The 24,639-nt window shown below is 40.1% G+C and overlaps 1 protein-coding gene across 2 annotated transcripts; it reads left to right on the forward strand.

Annotated features, from left to right (window-relative positions):
• The first annotated feature begins 3,194 nt into the window (after window positions 1-3,194).
• dnpep (aspartyl aminopeptidase) lies at window positions 3,195-14,512 on the forward strand. 2 transcript variants are annotated; one of them, XM_088330099.1, is made up of 16 exons: window positions 3,195-3,258; window positions 3,332-3,398; window positions 3,517-3,607; window positions 5,417-5,505; window positions 5,569-5,682; window positions 5,747-5,872; window positions 7,759-7,883; window positions 8,420-8,504; window positions 8,588-8,695; window positions 8,774-8,851; window positions 9,996-10,076; window positions 11,618-11,778; window positions 11,871-11,910; window positions 13,199-13,300; window positions 13,382-13,549; window positions 14,342-14,512. In XM_088330099.1, the coding sequence occupies exons 3-16, from the start codon at window positions 3,526-3,528 to the stop codon at window positions 14,390-14,392; spliced, it is 1,410 nt and encodes a 469-aa protein (XP_088186225.1). In that variant the 5' UTR covers window positions 3,195-3,258; window positions 3,332-3,398; window positions 3,517-3,525; the 3' UTR covers window positions 14,393-14,512. The 2 variants fall into 2 exon arrangements, with proteins under 2 accessions (XP_088186225.1, XP_088186224.1); XM_088330098.1 differs by lacking the exon at window positions 3,332-3,398 and having other exon boundaries at window positions 3,195-3,293.
• Window positions 14,513-24,639: the final 10,127 nt, after the last annotated feature.

Below are 24,639 nucleotides of genomic sequence, written 5' to 3' on the forward strand. Positions count from 1 at the left end.
CCGACTTTTAATTTAAAAAAATGCACAAAAAATAATGTTTCCTCCATCTCTCAGCTCAAGCCCTAAATGTGCGGCTTTGAATATGACAAATTAATCTTTTATAAGCATGGCGACACATATTTATATACCAAATTGGCTCAAAGACTGTCTTAGGAATGCCTTCAGAAGAGATTTGCGCAAAACTAATCAAAAACTCAGATAACATTGTTTTGTGTACTGAACCTTTCTCTTATTTTGCCCACTGATAATGGGAGTGAGCAAGGTTTTTATTTGGTGAAGCTTACTAGTAGTTGACTAGTAGTTTATTCAAGCTCAATGTGATCTTTTAGATGGCTGATTTGCTTTCTTTCAGTTGCTAAATTAGGAAGCAGAATTCACACTTGAAGATCAGAAGCGTATGCCGTCCAAGACAAACACTGTTTGAATTCAAGATGCTGCTGAAATCTGGCACAAAAGGGGACTGAACTCATCAGTTCAAAATAAATTGTTCTATTGGGTGTCATTTTTGTGTCTGTTCTTACACACACTTGTTTTGCTAACTACCCTTAAGATGAAGAGTAGCTCGTGCAGACTTGATAATTCTACAGCAGCAAATGTTTTTGTTCTCTGGACAACTACTATGAATGTGACCTTTGCTTCCAGCCGAAATTCACGGGTGCCACCCGGCTGCACTTGCCGAATAAACACCACAGGAAATGGTGACCCTATGACCCTAGTGGTAAAGGAATAACCAAAACAAACCAAACAGTTTTATCAGCACTTAGCTAACGTTTACCACAGCAGACGGATAGCGACCCCATGCGGCGAAAGCTATTTACGTAGCCTTCAACTTACAAGATAAAAGCAAAGTACAGTACTGTATATACAAACTACTGTATAGAGACTAGAGAAGCGTACTTCGGCGGTGCATTTGGACCTGAAATATAATTACTTGAGTCAAATTCAAACGGCAAACATTATTTGTTGTAGCAATACAGTTAATTTATTTTTTTACTTATTTATGTCAGAATGAGCCACCTATGGGGCAGCGTGTGCGGCACAGTTCTGAGGTCATGAGATCGAACCTCCTGTGTGGAGTTTGCATGTTCTCCCTGTGCATGCATGGGTTTCCTCTGGGCACTCCGGTTTCCTGCCACATTCCAAAAACATGCTTGCCAGGTTAATTGGCCAATCCAAATTGTCACTAAGTGTGAATAAGCGAGTGAGTTGTCTGTCTCTGTGTGCCCTAAGACTGGCTGGCAACCAGTCCAGGGTGTCCCCTGACCACTGCCCGATGACAGCTCGGATGGGCTCCAGCAACCCCGAGATCCTACTGAGGATAAGTGGTGCAGATAATGGATGGATTGATGGATGGAGCCACCAATGACAGGCGATTGTAAACTCAAATTAAAATAAATACTTATGCAATCGTTGTCCAGACTCTCTGGCGGATATGTAATCACACAAACCCCAAACTCAGCAACACTAATCAACAGAATAAAATCTACCAATTTTTCCAAATTGAAACCTCAACAAGAAAATCTTGTCTCGAGACTTCTGTAGTATTTTAGTCTATGGTTGCTTTATTCTGAAACGAGACTAAGTCTTTGTCCGTGAATAAACATTAGATTTCCAGCACATTTTGTAGATTGGGTTAGAGTTTTGTGCGTAAAAATAGAGTGAGTGATAAGATCAGCTTTTTAATGTCAAAAGGTTGGCAGGTATGAGACCCAACAAAAAAACCCAGTAATGTACTCATTATTCTAAACATAAGCAAGATATATATATTTACAGTCTTCTTAGCTTCTTTAGGGTGGCATATATAAATGAGGGTGTGTCTGTATAATATCCATCCATTCATTATCTGCACCGCTTATCCTCAGTAGGGTTGCGGGGGTACTGGAGCCCATCCCAGCAATCTCCGGGCAGTGGGCAGGGGACACCCTGAACTGGTTGCCAGCCAGTCGCAGGGCACACATGGACAGACAACTCACTTGCTCATTCACACTTCACCTGTAATGCATGTTTTTGGAATGTGGGAGGAAACCGGAGTGCCCGGAGGAGACCCACGCAAGCACGGGGAGAACATACAAACTCCGCACAGGAAGTCTGATAGCTGGATTTGAACCCATGACCTCAGAACTGTGCCGCACACGCGTTAACCACTGCGCCGCCGTGCTGCCCTCTGTATAATATATTGATATCAATTATGTTAAAACATGGAGTAACATGCTCAATAGAGTTTCCCCCCAATTGTTACGTTTTGCCGGTGATGGACCCATGTGGGGGATGCAGGAACTTGGAGGCAGGGGTGCTCAAAAAACAGGGATCTAACAGGGATTTAATAATAAAAGGAGATACAAAGTGACAAACAAACATGGGTTCACAAGAATTGCAAATGTCCAGACAAAACAGTGACTACGCCAATGTTTTTTGCACATTTTGGAATTACATGAATGAATCTGTGAGAGAGACTGAGCGTGTTTGCCAGTTTCCATTTATTTAAAACAATAGCTATATGTAAGTGGCTTAAATAAAACACCGTCAGCCTCGATCACCAGCCCAGATGTTGTCAGTGGAAGAGAAGGAAGTGTCTGAACCGGGGGACAGTGCTGCCTCCACTCAGAATCAGCACCGCCCGGAAATTCAGTTCCCTTTTTAGAGAAAGTCTCAAATTGCAGCCTCCATGAGACTGATGTCTGATGATGCCAATGGTTGAAAGCAGGTATGCATACCTGTCAACCTCCACGGCTCCATGCCTGTACAAACTGTCGTATTTTCCCGTACAGAATACAAAATAATCTTACACCGTATTTTTTTTTCTGAACGATGCATGATGGGAAATCCCCAGGTGGCAGACGCATGCGCACAGTAGCATCAAACCGCTCGCTTCGTTTGCAACGAAAAAAAACGATACCGAGATAGAGGCTTCCGCGGCGAACTCGTTAGACGTGAATGATTTGCCGTTTCGTGATAGTCGGTGTTTACCGGATGGTACCCATAATTGATAAATTTGTGTTTTTCCGCACAGATTTTCTTGTATGTTGTACACGTCTTAAAATGCATAATAAACGTACTTTGTACGGCAAAAACGTACAGGTTGACAGATATGGGTATGTGTTTACAGTACAGTATGAACATTATTTTTTTCTTGCTTTGCGTAGTTACATATTCCTAACCGCTAAGTTGCGCTGTGACCCCATTCTTGTTTTCGGTTTCCCGAGTCAAAGAATCCTTGCTTCCGCCTTTGCCACTTGTCACCATTACGTCAATTCGCCGGTAAACCCACTGAGCACAAAGTCCATTTTATGCAGGTAGTATTTTCTTCAACAACTCCTTTTTGACTAAGCAGAAGCAGTACTTTTGATGAACACTGCAAGTCTCGAAACAGTAAAACAAGCACAGGGAACTTTAGTGAGGTGCGGGTTTGCTAGCGAAGCATAGCCTTTAATTGTTGATCCATTATCTGACTGAAGCTTGCTCTGCGTAAATTGCTGTAAATATTTTGTCTTTTTCTATTTATTTTTCTTCTCTCAGGCTGTCATAATGAAGAGCTCCAAGGAAGCTGTGCAGTCAGCTGCTAAAGAGTTTTTACAATTTGTCAACAGAGGCGTCTCTCCATATCACGGTAATGATTCACGGTCATTGATCTTGATTTAATCTGTTTTTTTTGAAAGTTCAATAATTTAGATGATGTATACAAAATATTTGTGTGCAAGCCTAGCAATTATGTCAATTATTCTACATTTCTTTCTCTCTTTTTTCTCTTTCTCTTTCCTTTACTCTCCCTTTTGTATCTTTCTAACTTTTTCTTGCTTTTTTCACTGTTTTTTTCTTTCATAACCATGTCTGTTTATTGTTTGCTGGTGTCCTCGCAACATCCATTGCAGCCTGGTCATCCTGGAAGGGGGATTACCTCATGTCCGATCCCTTCTCAAGGTTTCTTAATTTTCCTCATGATGAGGTTCATGATGAGTTTTTCCTTGCCCTCATGGAGGTTGTAGATCATGGGATGGTGTAATAATAGTCTGAACAGCCCATTGAGGCTTCTTGGGCTATACAAAACAGCACGACTTTCACGACTTGATGTAATAAAGGGAAAGTGTATAATGTTGTAGAAATATTACAATAATATTGTGTAATAGCAATTAGCAACATTAACGTATTTCTCTACATGTCAAAAAGTTTGAATTCGTCAGAGTTCCCTAACATTTTTTTTAAAAAAAGCTATTGGTCAAAAACTGCCTTCAAACGTATGTCAAATTTTGTGTGGGTTTCAACATGACTTCTTGACTCAATTTATTTTCTACAGTATTAAGAATTTGATGTATATAATAAGTACCTTTCACCTAAAAATTCAACAAAAGTCTTATACAGGGCAATATTGTCAATTGGAGGGATTGTCCAAGTTCACTGTGATGTTGCAAAGGAGTATTCATATTTAAATCTCAACTCTTTATTTTAGAAATATGTTGCTGCTAATGCCATTTCAATATTTTTCATTCCTCTGTTATTCTGATGCACTGACAACTTTTAAAACCAATCTTCAAGCACTACTTTGTAAACATTTGTAATGATTTATCCGAACATTCTTATTCATCTTATTTTTATCAGGGCAAACTACTGCTTTGTGATTGAGATAAGATTACAGTGATCTTTCATCGTCTTTCCCTTTTGTACTTTGGCTCCCCGCATATATCACATGTTCACACTCAGGCGTGTTGGCTATTGAAAATAGGTATTTTTTATTTTTATTTTTTTATTTCAGGTAGCAAGAGGGAAGATGTTCAAAATAAAGGATAAGACGATGAGTAGATCCTTTGAAGGTTTTATTTACAGAATATTCTGGGCATATAGGTGCTAGAGCAGGGGTCTCTAACCTTTTTCAAGCAAAGAGCTACTTTTTGTTACTAATTAGTGCAAAGGGCTCCCCATTTTATATCCATTTCTAAAATAACAATTTGTAATGCAATTACTGTGTTGTTACTATGTTTTTACCAGGTTAATCATTTTACTAGTAAATCACTATGACTCTGGTGAGCTATTCTCAGAACTGGTCCCCAACCACCTCAACTTTAGAGACCCATAAGCTATGGAAAATGGCTGTCGAAATTCACGAAATTCCATCGTTCTAAATCAAAAAGTGCAGTCCAGAGGTTGAATCAAAACTTAAAGAAAGACTGGAAATTATAACTAAAGGATGAGCTATTATCCAAACTGGTTCCTAAAGTACTGATATGAAAATGTTCAAGGCCACTTCTGGCTACAATGTAAAACACAACTGAAATAATGGGGGGATCTGTATAATCCCACTGAATAAATGAAGAAATTGTACAGACATGATTAATAATAGGCATTTACCCATTTCAATATTACCACAAGTCTTATTGATTGTGAAAGACATGAATACACAATCACAGAAGTTTGTCTTCTGCAGTTGTGGAAGAATGCCGAAAGCGTTTGGTAGCAGCGGGATTTGTCGAACTGAAGGAGATGGACAAGTGGGACATTCAGCCATCCAACAAAGTGAGTTATACTTGGGCCGTTGTGGTCACACTCCCTAAAGTTCTAATCGTGTATGTTTTGCAGTACTTTGTGACCCGGAACTTCTCGAGTATCATAGCCTTTGCTGTGGGGGGGCGTTACTCCCCTGGGAATGGCTTTTCAATGATTGGCGCCCACACTGACAGCCCCTGTCTTAGGGTAAGAACCTTACACTTTTCCTGTTTTTAGGATATAAGAAGTGACAGAATATGTTCATCTTCAGGTAAAACCAAGGTCCAAGAGGACAAAACAAGGTTGCCTTCAGGTTGGCGTGGAATGTTATGGAGGCGGCATCTGGAACACCTGGTTTGACCGGGACCTGACCATTGCGGGTCGTGTTATGGTTAAGGTAATATTAGGCTAGGTTCACTCTGCAGGAAGATCAGATTATTATTATTTTTTGTACATAAACAACCTGTTAAAGTCCGGCTAAATGGCACATATCCAATTTTTTTCACAACATTTTTATATGGGTCCCTAAATTAATGCTACCTGCAGTCATCGATAGGTGACAGACATCACTATTCTGTGTTCAAAGAGGCAAAAGGAAGGGGAGAAATCAACCACCATAAGGGACGAAAACACTGTCATGAATACACATTCATAGAAGATGAACACTTATTCATTTTGTAACTTAAGGAACAGCCAACATCACATCGCATACAACTGGATTAACACTATGTCGCTCGACGTCACTGCTCTAAAAAAGTAGTAGCGCTCATTCTTGAAGGATTGTTGTCCACTAGTGGTAGTTAACAGTATTTACATTCAAATCACACCAAACTAAGAACATTCAATGGAGGGAAATGATGGTTTTAGATGTAATTAATGTTTAGGGGGACAACGTTCCACCCTTAACATTCATGAGTACTTCCGCAAAGACTAAGTGCTTTGCGTGTGACGTCACATGTACTCTTCTTCGCATGCAAGACACTTTTGGCCTTCACACAGGAGATCACATACATGTTGCATTTAGTTGGAAATGTAAACAGACTCAAAAAAACATCGTATTCCACCCAAAAAAAAAATCGGAATTGAGCATCGCATTGCTCTGCAGTGTGAACCTAGCTTTAGAATTGTTCCAAAGTTAAGTTTTTTTTTCTCTTCAAGCTGAGCTTTATCATTTTCGAAGAAAAATCAACATTGGTAAAAGTTATCACTTAAGAACATATTTACTTATTTTAGCAGATATATATGCAAAAATAGTTTCCACTATATTACAGTTCTTGTGCTTCTAATTTTTTTTAACATCTGTATACAGTTATGCACTTAAAATAAATTCAAGAGTTAAATATGCTTCAAAGCTTCAACTGAAAGATAAAACAGAAAAATCTTTTCAATTTAAAAGTATATTTAAAACTTTAAATCAGCAGTTAAAACGGCTTTAAAGCTTTAACATAAGAGTTAAAGCAGCTTTTATTGCTATGACTGGAGAGATAAGCATAAAAACGCTTTAAGACTTTAATTCAACATTTGAAACCATTTTAACTGAAGCATAACGGCAGATTCAAACCTTAAGAAGAAACGTTCAAGCAGCTTTGAAGTTTTAATCTAATTTTAATGGGTCTTAAATGCTTTAATCCCTAGAAAAAGCTGTAAACCAGCAGCTTTAATTTAAGGGTTAAACCTGCTTTATGGCTTTAACTGAACAATGAAAGCAGAGTTGAAGCTTTAATTCTAGAGTTCAAACAGCTTTAAATCCTATACTTAAAGTTTATATTGTGAGTCCATGCATTTGGCAAGTCAACACTTAAATTGATTCTCATGCATTTACTCCAAAGATAGAGCTTTAACTCAAGTGTCAAGTAGCTTTAAAGCTTCCATTCAAGAGTAAACAATGCTTTTAAGCTTTAATTCAAGAATCAAATCTACTTTTAAGCTTAACTCTAGAGATAAAACTTTAAAGCTTTAACTTCTACAGTACTATAGTTAACAAAGCTAATTCTGATACCACAATTATGTATATTATATGGCAATATTTTTGCTCAGGGCTATTGTTAAGGCTTTCTAAAGCAATAAAATGCAAATCAATAATAGTTTGTAATGACTATATCATTAGAAATTTTGCCAAAGCATTAGCGTCTTTGAATCCGTAGTAATCAAAACCTGTCCCACAACACAAAACAAAGGGACAAAGTCTTTCTGTGGTAAATTTCTTGAATTCTTCAAATAAATAGATAAAAAATAAAAAAGGCAAACTAGGATATTAAATCATGCACTTGTGTCATCTTTCAGGGAGATGGTCAACTGCTCCACCGGCTGGTGCACGTGCCACGCCCCCTGCTCAGGATCCCTCACCTGGCCATCCACCTGCAGAGGGACATCAACGACTCTTTCGGGCCGAACAAAGAGAACCACCTGTCAGTAACTTGTATATAATATAACAATATTGCACAAGACTTTTATTATCTGTCTTTCTTCCTGATATTTAAACCAGGGATGTGATTTTTCCGACTATAGTCGGAATTCCGACTTTTTCACTTTCACTTTTTCACTTGCGTAGCAAACAAATTCGAAATCCGACTGTCTCACTCTTACCTTTATTGCTCTGGCGCACCCTGGCGGCCGTTAGAAAAATTGGCCGCATTGTTGCACAAGCTGCAGGGACTGAACTGCATTTGAACTTACCTTGCAGTATTTACAAAAAAAAACAGTTATGTGGGCAAATTATTTTGTTATTTAAATCTTCTAAAGATTTTACTTAAATGATAAATTTAAGCATGGTTTTGGACAAGTAAATTGCTTAAAACCCAGGAGCTACGCTGCGGCCCCCAAACCCCCAGCTAGGTTTCAGACTTTTTCTCCTCACGTCAATCACATCCCTGTTAAACGTTTCCAATCTTCATGATGATGTTGATGCCAGCTGCAACCTACACTGACATCCTGTCTCTCGCAGTGTCCCCATTCTAGCCACCGCTGTCCAGGAGGAGCTAGAAACGGGCAGTGCGTCTTTAGGAGATGCTATATGCGCCAACAGCACGGTGAAGAGAGCACACTTACTACTTCCCCTCAATCTCAGAAGCGAATTTAAAGGCCGCCATAAATGGGTTTTTTTCCCGTTCAGGCAGACAAGCATCATCCAGCCCTGGTGAAGGTTTTGTGTTCAGAGCTGAAAGTGGAGCCTGAATCGTTGCTGGACTTTGAGCTGTGTCTTGCCGACACTCAGTCCGGGGTAAGCTAATTTTACTGCCGCCTCAGCAGACTGCTGAGATATCATGCAATCTTTTCTCAATTTGTCACATGTGTACAGGCACTTGGGGGCGTTTACGAGGAGTTTATTTATTCTCCTCGCTTGGACAACCTCCACAGTTGCTACTGCGCCCTGCAGGTGTGACTCGCTCATCTATTGCTGTCACCAAACGATTTCATGAAACTGTAGATGGTTTGGTTGATGTATCAGGATGATGACAATGTGAATAATTTTAGGTTCAAGGGTGGGGGTGTTTATATTTGGGAGAGATGTTGACAGTAAATTGTACTAAACCGGATTAAACTCAAATTCCAGATGAAATAACTGGTAAACATTGATATAATAGCAGCTTTGAAGAAAAGAAAACTATGGTATTCTCTCGTTATTTGATAATTTGACTTTGACCCCTGTGGTGCATTGCAGATTTTTTTTTTTTATCAAAAGGTTCCATGGATAAATACGTATTTGTACAAGCATGACTGAGGTAAAAATAGATGCAACAAAGTACCTTGCTCCTTTGCTGTCCCAACAAAAGTGGGCTCTACTGCTGCGTCCCAGTCGTTTACATGCTGTGCTTGTACATGGCTCGCCAGAAGCATAGACTGCTGCTATATATGGATGGACAAACCAATTGTGCTCATAGGGGACCTGCCAGAAGCATAGACTTACAGTACGTATAGCTAGATTGATGCAACAAGTTATGCTCGTATGTGGCTTGCCTAAAGCATGAACTTATTTATGGATGGATAAAAGTTTTGCCGGCAGAGGGATTGCAGAAGCATAGACTTAACCAGTACATGGATGGATACAAAATGTGCTCGTACATGGTTTTCCAGAGGCATTAAATAAACAATTTATGAATGGATTCAACAAGTTGTGCTTGTACGTGGCTTGCCAGACGCATAGCCTCCCAATATATATGGGTCGATACAACAAGTTTTGCTGACACGTGGCTTGCAAGAAATATAGATTTACACTTTATACAATGGATACAACTGTGTCATTTTGGGCAAGGAGGCAAGTAAGCCAGATTTTGCGTGTGTTGTTCATCTCTGCACTGCAAGTCCAGAATGCTTGTGGCACCACAATAGCCCAGATATTATACTGTATATATGTATATTTTGGTTTCTACTTTTTCGGACATTCACTTAATAACCGGTGGATAAAGAATGGATAAACTGTGAAAATTAAGGAAATAGTGTATATTTTTTTATTGAGGATACATTTAACATACTTACCCTGCTGTTATGGACTGAAAACACTAATTTCCAACTTGTTCCAGGGACTGATTGAGTCCTGCTTTGGAGACACGCTAGGCCAAGACCCCAATATCCGCATGGTGACCTTCTTCGACAACGAAGAGGTTAGTGATGCTATGATGGTTTTTCTTTAGTGGATGTTCTTTGGTAATTAACCTTAACCCCCTTAACGTTTCGACGGCCTACCGGTGGGCCGTCAGACTGTTGAGAAGCAAAGACGTGTCTTCACGAGTCTTTTAAATATGTTATGCCGCATTTAATTGGAAAGCGTTAACACTTGGGATTCATGATATGACTATTTCAAAATATATTCGTCACAGTAACATTACGATCGGTCTGAAACAACATACCCGAACTATAAAGCCGATATAGTTCACAAATAAGGTGCTGTGCAAGTCAGTTAATGACAGGATTCTCCGCAACATGGTTTTGTTACATTCACAACAGTCCAGTGAATCCAACCATGTAAAATATACACTCCAAAACCCACGACAATGCAGACGGATAAAATAAAATCAAAAATCCACCTAAAAGCATTTCTACATTGTTTGACGATCATTTCGTTAGTTTCGCCCAATAATTTCGTTTTAAAAGTAAACAAACTCATGAGACAATTTCTAATATGGCTGTAGGCCTCTTACCTTTCGATTGACACCACTCCAGACCATTAGCAGATTTTTTTCACGGTCTTTAGACTGCGATAGGCTATGAGAGCCTGTATTGAAAAAAAAGAACGGACATGAGCTACTTTGGCTTTAAAAATATTCAGCCAGTAGAGACGGATTCAAATGATGATTGACACATTGGTGAGCCAATGAAATTTCCGATATAAACATGCATGTTTACAATGTGTATTCAATTCAGAGCCAAAAATAAACGTGCATGATACAACTCAGGATTCATTGTTATGCGTGAATATTACGTGCAAGTCTGCACAATCAGTGATAGACTTCTGGATAGAAGTCCAACTTTTACAACTCTTTCACAATGAACAAAAAATGGCCTGAATAAAAAACACGTTAGCAGAGGTTTAAGAGCTGTAAACGGGTTGTCTCCAAATGGCCACCCTTGACATACTTTTTGAAATATGTGTGAAATACAATCTTTAGTTTTTCAGATTGTGATCACAGTTAACCTGGGACCAAGTAAGGCTTCATGTTATTTTCCCAGTTGTTTTCCAGCTAAGATGTCCATGTTACACTCTTTAAAAAATCAGACGAAAATAAAAACCTTCTATATTTGTGTGTTCAAACTTAGATTACTCAATGTTAGTATAACTAGCAGTGATTATTTCAGTTCGGGACAAAACTTCAGAGTGTTACCTTTTCAAAAGAAACCAAAACCGTCTATACCATATTCTCTAAACAGTTCAAGAACAGCATTCAATTTACTACAGGTATGTTTTGGATTGGAATTTAAGGCGAATTTTACAGGATGGTTACGGGGTTAAAGGTCCTATTCATGGTTATTAAGTAGGAGTCTCACATCTAGCAAATATTTTAGCCTGTTAGTACACTTTTTGCAGGTCACAGGTCGCTTGTCAATCCAATTAAAATCTTCATAATCCCTAGTTTACTCACACAATTTTCATAAAACTTGCTCATTTATTATTGTGTACTCATGCAGAATAACCTGCTTTGTCTAGGTGGGCTCGGGGAGCGCTCAGGGGGCGGAATCCAACCTAACAGAACTCATCCTTAGTCGCCTGGCCACATCCTCCTCCAATCCCACTGCCTTCCAGCAGGCTGCGCCACTCTCCTTCATGATTAGCGCTGACATGGCGCACGCGGTACACCCAAACTACCAGTCAGTGTCTCTCACACCAAAAAAGAAGAATCACAAAATTGGAAGCTTGTAATATTAAAATGTACTTAAAAAGATGTGAATTGTGTTTTCAGTGAGAAACATGAGGAGAATCACAAACCAGCTTTTCACAAGGTAAGTTGTTGCAAGACATTACAATAATGACACTTGGTAGATTTGATTTTGTAGAAATCTTGAGTTAACATTTTACTTGCTTAACTGGACTAACAAGTGGTGTCAAACTTATTTTGGCTCTGGGGTCACATGGTAGAAAAAACATTTTCAGAGAGGCCAGAGTAATAAATGATTTTCATTAAAAAATGTACATTGTCTGGAGAGTCGTGGGTCTTTTTGGAGGCTCACAATTATGATCAGGGGATGTAAGATTTGATTATAAAATGATTATTGAAGCTTTTCTTTCCCTCAATATTTTCTTCCTCCACTAAGGTTCAATCTCTTATAGTGTTTATTAACAGTCCATTTGGATAAAAAAGACTGGAAAGTGACACAAATAGCATACAAACACTTTCTTTCATATTGCCTGTCTGTGACATATTTTAAGTAAAATTCCTTTGGTGGTTCCCTCAATTTTTCTGATTGATTAAGAGTAGTTGGCGAATACAGCTACAGTGTGTGCTTTGCGAGTTGTCAGTGGCTTCGGCAACATCCAGTGGACATATTTAAAACTTCAGGTCATTGTTGGATACAGTGCAGCTCATTTTTCTCATGTGCTTCTTCTACCATTGTCTCACGGGCAACTTAAAATGTAGCGGCGGGCCACATTTGGTCCGCAGGCCATGAGTTTGACATGGAGCTCTTATAGGTCGTAGATGTTAATAAAGAAAAGTACTGGAATTTAAAATATGAAAGTTGATAAATTCAGTAAATGTGAATAAATTGATAAGCAGCATAATGTTTTTTTTTCATTGAGTCAAGAGGAAGTACTGTATTCATACATAATGCGCACTCGTGTATAACACGCACCGCTAATTTTTGATTAAAAATCAATATAAAATGTCTCTTTTTCTCAGCTCAAACCAAGAATTGTAAGTGACAAATGTTTTGAGTACGTGCGGCCATGATTAAAATCATTTATTGACAACGTAAAATATAAACAAATTACCGGCATAATATTTACGATGTATTTAATTAATGTCTGTCCAAGTGCAATTCATCATCAGACAAAATATTTTTTCCCTCGTTGTGATCATATAAATACATTGTATATTTTATTTTGGTATTGTGTTCATAGTTTATGTGCACGTTCTACTCGAGTGCGCGTTATACATGAATAAATACAAGAATTTGGAAATTTTTATTTCCCGTGACTTTGACCTTCAAAACAGCAATCAGACTGATGTCTCATAACTTTCAAATTATTAACTTTATAGCTGGACATTTATTGATGCTTTTATTATCTCAGGGTCCAGTGATCAAGTTTAACAGCAACCAACGCTACGCCACCACCGCCGTGACTGCGGCCATTATAAGAGAGGTTGCTAGCCGGGTTGGCGTTCCTCTTCAGGTACCATTTGCGTTGTCGAATAAAAAAATAGTCAACTTTCCAATGCCTTGTTTAAATGACACGCTTGTTGTTCCTGCTTAGGATGTGCTCGTGCGTAACGACAGCACATGCGGATCCACCATCGGGCCCATCCTTGCAGCTCGGCTTGGCGTGCCCGTAGCGGACATTGGTGCTCCCCAGCTCGCCATGCACTCCATACGCGAAATGTGCTGTACCTCAAGCATACTGCAAAGCACCACACTCTTTAAGGTGAATTAACCCCTTTTGTCAATGAACACAATGTGTGGCCGCTATTACTGAAAAGGCATTTTTGTCCACTAAAAAGTGAACTGCATTCGTATAGCCCTGATCAATTATCTTTGAAAGCATAATACTGTGAGAGGGGACCAGTCACAGCACATTTTTGGGGGGCCCAGGAGCCTCTTTTTTTTGCTATTCACGTCTTAAATGTACTGAACTTGTGCAACCGCAATCCATTATCCCTAATCCCATATTGCTGAGAACGGGGACCAGCAGAGGGCAGTCTTGTTGGGAGGTGTGATGTTCTTGCCCACCTGCCATGAACTGCACTGTTTTGGCCGCGACCCATTATCCTAATCAACTATTGCTGGAGCAGGGCCAACAGAGTGCATTTTTTGTTGGACGTGGGAACTCTGTTTTTTGCCGTTCTGTCCACCAAAAAGGCCAACAGCACTAGCACGCCCGTATTCCATTATACCTGATCTCATAACACTGCGAGCGCACTTTTTGTCAGGCCTGGCGGCCATTATTTCCTGTTTACATGCCTAAAATGTACTGCACTTGTAAACCTGTGCTCCATTATCCTAATCCTATTTGGCTGCGAGTGGGGTCGGCTGAAGGCACTTTTTTGGGACGCGTGTCGTCTGGGCCCGCCTAACATGAACTACACAGTTAGGGCCGCAATCTGTTATCCCTGGTCGAATATTGCTGCTCCCCATTAAGTGCAATAAACAAGGGATTACAATCATTCAAGTGCCTCAAGACGCCTCCTAATGTGTATCCTTTTCTTTTTTTTTTCAGGCTTTCTTTGAGCTTTTTCCCCGTGTGAGGAGCACAGTGTTTGTCGATTAGCCACAGAGGGATGGGAATAGCCAGCGTGAGCTGGCGTCAAGTCCGACATGTTGATTTTATGAGTCACCGCTTTGTGTGGACACGCATTTATTTTATTTGCAATAAAGGACACTGAAAGTCTGGCAGGGTCACTTTTATTTCAAAGATGTGCTAACTGGGAATATGGGATGAAGTGTAAAGGGACAGTGTGTATTATTTAACACCTCCCAGGACTTAAAAAAAAAAACTTCATAAAAAAACCCACAGATTTAAACAATAAATACAAATACATGTAGGTCGAGAAATGTACATTTATTTTACATGAGCCTCACTTAGAAGAAGTTGGAAAATGTGTCAATCATCTTGTTGCTACGGGTACCCCAAATAGGATATTATAATTAAAAGTACATGTTTTTTCTGGTCACAATTTTATTGCAGCGTATCAAAGTAAAAAAAACAGCTGGGTTTATTTTTTATTTCCTCTCTAATAGCATTAATAAAGCTGTGCCAGCTTGCTAGTAAGCAGCCCTGTGTAAAGGCGTTACCAAAAACAAAGGGCCAGTGCTTCTAAACCATTTTGGCAAAAGAACCCTTTTTCTATTTGTAAAATCTTGAGACACACTACTAATATAAAATATGTTTTTGCTTTGTTGTATTATTTAATTGTCTATACAGGTTACAGTATACCCTTAGGTGATGATATAAAATTGTTCCTATCATCGTGTCTTTTGTGGCATCCATGGCTCAGGAAAAAGTACTCTGGAAGATAAAATGTTTTAATTAATTTTATCTCACATTTATACATTTGTTTATTACTTTTAACTCGATAACTTTTCTTGGTTTTACCAAATCTTAACTTGTTTGTATCGAAAATATATAAGGAGAAAAAAGGGCGTAAAAATACTTTAAATAGCAAACATACTGTTTATTTTTAACTGTATGTGTTTTTGTTCCAAAAAAGAGGAAAATAACGTATACATTTGAGGGTGAGGTGCTTCCTTTGAGAGGTCCATAAAAAGTTGAAAGTTAAATATTTTTTCCATAAAGTATGTGTTAACTATGCCAAACTGAGCTAAAAAAAAACCTATTTTTTATTTTCCAATGTGCCCATCTGCTATTATCTTCCATTTATCAGAGCTGTTTGGGGTGGAACACAAAGGAATGGGTTCTCCGGGGGGTGCTGGACAGTGACGTTAGGCTCTTTCATGCAGGTTTTTTTTTTAAATTTGTATTTGTTAGTCTAGCATGAAAATGGTGAAAGTAAGAAAAGGCATTCTTGTTGTAGAATTCCAACGCCAACCCCTTCCCCACGAAAAAATGAAAAAAAACAAAAGTTAATTCAAGCAAGTCTAAGAAATCCTAATCTTATACACACATCATGAATATGCTGACTTCATCTGGAATCATGACTTTAAGCCAGAAGATGGTGGCAGAGAGTAACACAATTCCAAATTCCGTACAGCTCCTTTAAATTGGAAGATTTCCGGTGGCAAACCAGACTAAATCTCCCAATCCAACAATATACTGCAGTACAATTTTGAAGAACACACCCTATAAGCAGGTATTTTGGTTAAAGTTCAGGTATGGATGTCAACTTCCTGTTTAGTTAATCTAATGCAAGAATGTCAAACTCAGTTTGGCTTTGGGGTCGTATCCTGACCTCTGTTCTGAGGCGGTCCAGATCAGTAAAGGAATGTCAACTCAAAAATCTTTGTTTACTAGTACTATGCTTTGTCATTCAGCCTACATAAGTAACCTAACCTCCATAATACAATCACAAATGACATGATTCTAAACAGATGATTCCAAACAGACTTCTCCGTTTGGAGCAACATTTCATGTCCAAATTTTTCTCTTTAGCCTGATTTTCTCTCACATCTGGACATTTTTTATAAAAAGTACAATACTTGTGGGATGTATCAGAAGTGGGCAGGAGGAGGAGTACAGGAAATTAATTCAGGACTTTGTCCAATGGAGCGACGCTAACCACCTGCACCTGAACACCACCAAGACCAGGGAGATGGTGGTGGACTTCAGGAGAACTAGAACTCACCTGTAACTATCAAAGGAGAATGTGTAGAATTTGTCCAGACTTACAAATACCTGGGTTTGCAGCTGGACAATAAACTGGACTGGACTGCCAACACAGAAGCTCTATGCAGGAAAGGACAAAGCCGACTGTACTTCCTCAGAAGGCTGGCGTCCTTCAACATCTGCAAAAAGCTCCTGCAAATGTTCTAAGAGACTGTTGTGGCAAGTGCCCTCTTCTATGTGGCAGCGTGTTGGGGAGGCAGCGCTAAGAAGGAGGATGCCTCTCGTCTTAATAAACTGGTGAGGAAACCGGGCTCTGTTGTGCGCACAGAGCTGGACAGCCTGACAACTGTAGCTGAGAGACGGCACTGAAAAAGCTGCGGTCTATCATGAAAAATTCATCACATCCACTACACAGCATCATCTCCAAACGGAAGAGCAGCTCACAGTCTTGTTCCACGGACAGACTGAGGAGATCATTTCTTTCTCATGCCATGAGGCTCTTTAACTCCATCCGGCGTAGTAAAAGCCCACATGAAACCCAGCCCCCACATTTGCATATTACCCTATTTTTATTAAAGTGTGTATTTTATGTATCACTATTTAAATACTCTATATCAGGGGTCAGCAACCTTTTCGGTGTGGAGTGCCACTTTCAAATTTCCTTGTAAATCAGTGTGCCACACCAAGATTAATGACTCGCACGATAATTGTTTTATATCCAACAGAGCTGTATATATACAATTTTATCTTCAACTATTCTTGTTCGTCAACAAACTAAAAAATGAATGTGAGCAACATGTGGAGAGGCCTGTAGACATCCATGACTTCAACCATTCTTCATCAACAATGAACTACAATCAAAAAAGAAGTGATATGGACAGCTACCATACCATTCCTCAATAAAATCTTATTTCAGAAACTATCAAAACTGGAAACACACACCCACGCATTAGGACTTTTTATTCAGGAGTTAGCAGGGAGGGGATTTTGGCAGGCATTTTACCTGCCAAAATCAGACTCCCCTGCTTAAATGGACCCTGATTGAGATATTGACTTGTGACTTCCAGGGTAACCTTCTGTGACATAAATATGTCAGCACAGTGATTTTAAAGAGTTTCAGAACGTTTCTCATAATATTACTATTATTAATATTAATAATAGTAGTAATAAAACGAACTAGATTCGTCGAACACTTAGTCAGTAACACATCACAAAGTGGAGGTATTCCTCTGTAGTTGGATCCCAAAGCCAAAAAAAACATAAAAGGTTTAAAGTGTTTCTTACTTTGCAAACAGTATAGGCAGGGAAGTCCGATTTTAAATGGAAAAAAAAAAAAACGATTTGTTTACACCGCGGGATCCAATGCAACCAGGGTTTCATTCACAATAAAATACATTACATATGGCTATTATAGTACATCAAATAAAGGCTATTTGTGTACAATTAGTTGTGATCGTGGATATCATAGCGTACATTGATCCGTCTCCGGTGTTGGTGACTTTTTCTTCCGCGTTAACAAACGCATTTTGTAGAATACGATCGCGCTTTATTGTTTTAATAAACGCGTTATATAGACTACGATTGCTTAATTGTTTCAGTTAGCTTGCTTTATTGTTTTAATAAACTTATTATATCGAATGCAATTGCTTTTGTCGGAGCGCAGCAGAATGCGCGAACGCGCGAACGCGCGAGGATTTTGAGACTCGTCCTTGAATTCCTGTTCATATTTCGTCTCGTAATGAAGTTTAACACTTGAGGTGCGAGGTACAACAATCTCGAGGCATAATGCACAAACAGCACAGTCATTTTTTGCACAAAGCCCCATTCGTCTGTCCACGCTGGCTGGAAAGAACGACATTTTTCCGCTCGAGGAGCCGTCACGATTTGGCTGTCGTGATTCGTTCATTTATCGCGCGCCGGTGTTTCTGTGGGAGGGTGAAAACAGATTTCTCCTCCTCTGCAAGGCACCACGCAACTCACCGTAAAGCCGCTAAACAATGAAAGCGCGCAAGGAAAATGTCTCAATTTCAGGTAAAAATGAGCATTTAAAAAAATCATTATCACTTTGCCGTGTGCTCGTGCATGCCACTGGTTAACCCCTCGCGTGCCACAGCTAGCACACGTGCCACAGGTTGCTGAACCCTGCTATATCAACACGTTATATTGGGTATTTCTGTATTCTATTTCTTTTATTTTTTTATTTGTGGTGTCGTGTAATACACTCCCCTTCCTGCGGTGTCGCTGTATACTAATGTTCTGCCTTGTACTTGTGCTTGAGAACTACCGAGGAAGAAGTTAAGTAAACACTCTATGAATGTACCGTCCGTGCCTGTCGTGAATCTACTACTACAATCCTACTACATACACAACATATTGGCGACGAGGATGACTTGGATCGGAATCTCACAACCCCCTGCTTTGCTTGAAACCCCGGGTGAGCTTACGATGTTGTACACCACGTGGATTCAGATGTTCGAAAATTACCTGCTAGCATTGACTGCAAACGACATGCCGGACAAACGAAAACGCGCACTACTGCTGCACTGTTTAGGCACAGAAGGGCAGAGAATTTTTCTTTCCATTCCCGACACTGGCACTTCTTACTAATCCGCCTGTGATGCGCTAAAAACTTTCTTTGTACCAAAGATGAATGTCGTGGCTGAGCGTAGCAAGTTCCGTCGGCGAGACCACTGCTCAGTTCATTGCCGCATTGAGGGAATTAATTACTAACTGTGACTTTGGCACGTTTGCTGATGATATGATTAGGGATCAATTCATTGAGAAGATGTCCTCTTCGAGGATCAGAAAACGCTTGCTGTTGGAAACGGACTTAAAACTTGACAAAGCGATCGCTAGTGCTACACAAATCGAATCCACTATGACAGAAGCTAAGAATATTGCTCCTGTGCACGTGCCCGACGTCCCAGTGAAGCTCGTGCAACAAAGAGATAAAAGGAATTAGAGCAGTACGCATACACAGCGCTCGAGAGATAAAAGGAATCAACACAAAACCTGCTACCGTTGTGGCTCCAACTCTCATCTAGCAAATGACCCCAAATGCCCAGCTAAAAATGCAAAATGCAACCAATGTGAAAAAATTGGACATTTTGGTAAAGTGTGCCGCAGCGCAATTCCTACTCGCTCAGTGAGAGAAGTTACTGTCCCAGACCTTACTGTGTGTCATGTAGCCCCTACAGCTGCAGTCCCAAAGCGCCTTACATGTACAGTTGCTCTCCATGCGAATGATGAACAGTCAATTACTACTGACCTGCTTGTGGACACTGGTTCAGCAGTCTCAATTCTGCCAGAGAGAATTTACAGACATTCATTCATGCACGTGCCTTTCTCAAAGCCTACTGTACGCCTGGTGACCTACATGAAGAAGCCAATTCCAGTGTTGGGCTGTCTTCAAATTACTGCTACATACTGCAACCAGAGTGCACATATTGACTTCTACATAGTTCCTGACGGTACTCCACTACTGGGAATGGACCTGTTCACTGCACTTCGCCTTCACATACAAGATGGGCAGATTGCAACACCTGCTGCATCGGAGATGAGTCACACTGTCAACACTACAAATGCTTTAGGCGTTGCTACAAGTTTTATACACAAAGTTAAAGTGCGCGCTGATGTGCCTCCAGTCCAGCAAAAGCTACGCAGACTCCCATATGCCGTGCGTGACAAGGTGTCGGAGGAGCTGACGAAACTGGAAACGAATACAAAACCAGGACATGAGAATGTTACTGCAGATTGCTTGTCACGTTTGCCTATCCCCATCACAGACAACCACGAGGAGGTGGAGTTGGAGATGGTGGCTGCTGTGTCTCCTGATTTTGCTGCAGTCACTGCTGATGAGCTCTCCAGTGCGTGTGAGGAATGTCTGGTGCTACAGAAGGTGCGACACTACATGCAGAAGGGATGGCCTCGTACTGCAAAAGGCCTTGACCCCCTCATCGTGCCATACTTCCGTGTGCAATATGAGTTTGCCATGCAGAACAGTGTCATTGTGCGTGGCACTCATCGTGTTGTGATACCACAACAGCTACAGGAAAAAATGATCCAACTTGCTCATGCTACACACCAAGGGATCCTCCGCACAAAACAAAGACTGAGAGACTTATACTGGTGGCCTGGAATGGATTCTCTTGTTGAGCTCGCCATCAAATCATGCACCACCTGCTTGCAGCATGACAAAACCGCAACCACACGTACTGCCCCGTTACAGCCTGTGCCTACCCCAACTGCTGCCTGGGAAAAGGTTGCTGTGGACATTGTTGGTCCTATTCAGTCTGCGCCTGCTGATTGCCGCTTTGCCATCACCCTCATTGACTATTACTGCCGATGACCTGAGATTGCCTTCTGCTCAAATGTTACTTCTGCCTCTGTTATGACTTTTCTTTCCATTGTGTTTAGCAGAGAAGGTGATCCACAGGAAATTGTTACTGACAATGGCCCTCAGTTCGTGTCGACCGAGTTTGAAGCATTCCTTAGTGACAGGAACATCACACACCGTCGCAGCTCTGTGTACTACCCACAGGCCAACGGTGAAATTGAGCGTTTCAACAGAGTCTTCAAGGACTGTCTACAAACAGCCAACTGAAAGCCTTCTTCACTGAGTTTTTACACACTTACAGAGCCACACCACATGCCGTGACTTCAATTGTTGCATGGTAGACCACTGAATACAAAGCTTCACATCACAGTTCTTCACTCCATGCGCCCCACTGCTGACAAAGGCAACATGCTACAAAACATAAAAAACAGACAACGGAAGTCAAAACAATACACCGACAAACGTCGCAGTGCAAAATCACCCAGCTTCCAGATTGGCTCTGCGGTTCGCATCCGCAAACCTGGAATCATTGCCAAAGGACACTCAAAAGTTCACCAAGCCACTGACAGTGGTAGCGCAAAAGGGTCCAGCCACTTATCTGCTGTCTGATGGAAAGGTGTGGAATGCTTTCCACCTTGCCCATTCTTCCACCTGTGCTGCTGCTTCAGCGCCACAGCCTGCTGATGCTGATGCTCGCCTCCTGCCAAGCAACCAAGTTGCTGAGCCACCTGAACCTGAAATTGAAACTGTGCCCTCACCACATCCCTCTCCGAGTGCACCGAAAAATCTGGTGATGTTAAAAAAAACAAAAAAAAAGACATGATGAATGTTCATTGTTGTTTAAAAAATTGTCATGTTTGTTCATGATGTGATCCTCATACAGTCTGCTTACGTTTACAAGGTTTACACACTTTTGCCTACCGATATTGACAGTATAGTTCCTTACAATATTGCTTACCTTTGATAAATATTTACCTCTAATCTGGTAATGAATATTGAAATGTATGTTTTCTATAAGCTCATACTTACCGAAGAGTTATTGCCTATTTCAGATTAATGCTACTGTTTGTGTCCTATTCTAACAAAAAGGGAATATGTGGTGTCATATAATACACTCCCCTTCCTGCGGTGTCGCTGTATACTAATGTGCTGCCTTGTACTTGTGCTTGAGAACTACCGAGGAAGAAGTTAGGTAAACACTCTATGAATGTACCGTCCGTGCCTGTCGTGAATCTACTACTACAATCCCACTACATACACAACAACAATTATTATTTTATTTTTCAACACGAGGGTACTGCTGGAAGTGTGAATTTTCCTACGGGGGTGAATAAAGTATCTATCTATCTATATCTATCTATATCTATCTATATCTATCTACAGTATATCTATCTATATCTATCTATATCTATCTACTTATTCACTTTAAGTGTTTGAAATCATTTAACCCTAAATAAAACGTATTTCAAATATTTTTTAGTATTATTTAGATAATATTTTGGTAACACACATGCTCAATTTTATTGTGTTTTCAGTGCAATGTGATGAACTTCCAAAAGAGGTGTAGGATAGTCATGTTCAAAGTCCAGCCCGGGGGCCAGTTACGGCCTGTGATCAAGTTTTTACTGGACCACGGCCGCGGTCATATAATTTATATTGTGTGGCCCGCCAGTAATGTTAATCGCAGGATAAATAAATGTGTGCAAAATAAACGACACCATTTCACCAGATGATGGCAGTTGCCCTTTGGTTACCTTGCCCATGGCTTTATCTGAGAATTTTAACCCACTCCATTTCTGACGTGGCGACTGTAAATAAAAAAGGAAAGTTGACTGTGACGGCCGCAGCTTCCAGGACATGTGGAAATTTGAGTATTTTGTTCACCAAACTCTGACGGCATTTGCCTAGTTTGCCAAGAGACACTGGTTGTTTTCAAAGAATCTAATTTCAAGAGGCACTGCCAGATGGTACATGATGACTACCAAAAGCTAACTGGAAATGAACGCTGTGAAAAGGTGAAGCATTTGGAGGATGCACTTTTTCACGAGACCCTGTGAGTCAAATAAAAATGCTACAAAGGCGAGCTACGAGGTTGCCACGCTGATCGCCTAACACTGCAGGAGGGTGAATTTATTAAAGACTGTATAAAGAATGCCAGTCTAAATAGTCTGCCCTCACACATTTTCAGCGTACCAAATCTTGCCCTCTTTCTGAAAAGTTTGGACACCCCTGGTAGAGGCCATGGTTGGTTGGTTGGTTGGTTAAATCCCTTAACCAGTATGGTTGTAGGGGCACCATTTTCTGTGGTGTGTCCTGGGTAAGTACAGCCTGGTGGTGCCCATCCCTTTCCATGCCATAAAATTATAAAATCTTTTTTTCTTTAATAATTTGAAAAAGTACACTAAACATAATTTATTTTGCAAATTAAATGTTATGAATTTATATTATTACTTTCTATTTCGTTAAAATTCTACGTACCAGTAGTAGTTATCCACCCTGTGCTCAATAGACTACAATTCCATTACATGAAGTGACATCATTTGATTTTGGTGGGAGTTCAACTATGGAAAAAGGGGTAAGCTTCAACTTTTACTCCCCTTACTTTTTACTTTATTCTAAATGTGTGATACTTGTATGTGTCATTCTTAAAGTTCCGGCTTGTTTTGGCAAATTATGGACATTTTACATACCATTTTAAAAAAAAAAAACACTTGAGATTTAGTAATTAAAGTTTTGTTAATCTGTTGAAAATTAGATAGCTAAAAGTTGATCAGCTAAAGATATACAGCTAGTAAAGATTTTGTTATTGACGTTTCAATTTGGTAGATTTTATTCTGTTGATTAGTGTTGCTGAGTTTGGGATTTGTGTGATAACACATGCGCCAGAGAGTCTGGACAGTATTTATTTTAATTTGAATTTACAATCGCCTGTCATTGGTGGCTCCATCCATTATCTGCACCGCTTTCCCTCAGTAGGATCGACAGAGACAGGTGCTGGAGCCCATCTCGGCTGTCTTCGGGCAGTGGACACTCTGAACTGTTTGCCAGCCAGTCGCAGGGAACACAGAGAAAGACAGCTTACTTGCTCATTCCCACCTAGGGACAATTTCGACCAGCCAATTAACCTGACATGCATGTTTTGGGAATGTGAGAGGAAACCGGAGTGCCCGGAGGAGACCCACGCAAGAACATACAAACACCGCACAGTAAGGCTGGTAGCTTAATTTAAACCCATAACCCGGAACTGTGCTGCGGACACGCTGACCACTCATTTGCCGTGCTAGATAAGCTAAAAAAAAAAAATAATTCCACCCGCTAGGTTCCACCCCGGTGGGTCTATGAACCTCACAATTTTGAGTGGGGACCTAACGGGGGAAACAAAGTCGGGAGTGATAATGATAATAATGATAATAAGGATATTGATAATAATGATAATAACAATAATATTCTAGATTATTGATATTATCAAAATTATAAAATAATTATAATAACATAATATAGTATGAGTTTATATATACCCCTGTATTTAACAATTAACCTGATAATAACATAGTAACAACATAGTAGTAACATGATAAGTTGTTGGTTTTGAAAGTCAAAAAAATTAATACCAGTTCAAGGGCTCTATTTTTTGTTTCCTGTTCCAGCTGACTACCAAGCTAACCGTTTAGCTATTTATCAAGCCATCTAGCTAAATTGATATTTGAGCAATGCATATCAAACTGGGTGCCCTTTGTGCTAATTAGTACCAAAAAGTAGCTCGACGCTTGAAAAAGATTGGAGACCCCTGTTTTAAAGGCTTTTAATGTAGTTGCTAGAGAACAGCGACCGGATGTTAGCATCCTCATCAATCGTAAATGCATTTAAGTGCATAATTCCGCCCTTGTAATGTGGTGCC

This window comes from Urocampus carinirostris, chromosome 3 (assembly GCF_059441175.1).
Source record: "Urocampus carinirostris isolate Australia breed hairy pipefish chromosome 3, RoL_Ucar_1.0, whole genome shotgun sequence".
Lineage (NCBI taxonomy): Eukaryota > Metazoa > Chordata > Actinopteri > Syngnathiformes > Syngnathidae > Urocampus > Urocampus carinirostris.

Bases quoted from the DNA above. Each gene is read 5' to 3' on its own strand.
- dnpep (XM_088330098.1), top strand. The intron at 8,505-8,587 runs GTGAAGAGAGCA...TTTCCCGTTCAG, and splicing joins CTATATGCGCCAACAGCACG to GCAGACAAGCATCATCCAGC. The intron at 10,077-11,617 runs GTTAGTGATGCT...TGCTTTGTCTAG, and splicing joins CCTTCTTCGACAACGAAGAG to GTGGGCTCGGGGAGCGCTCA.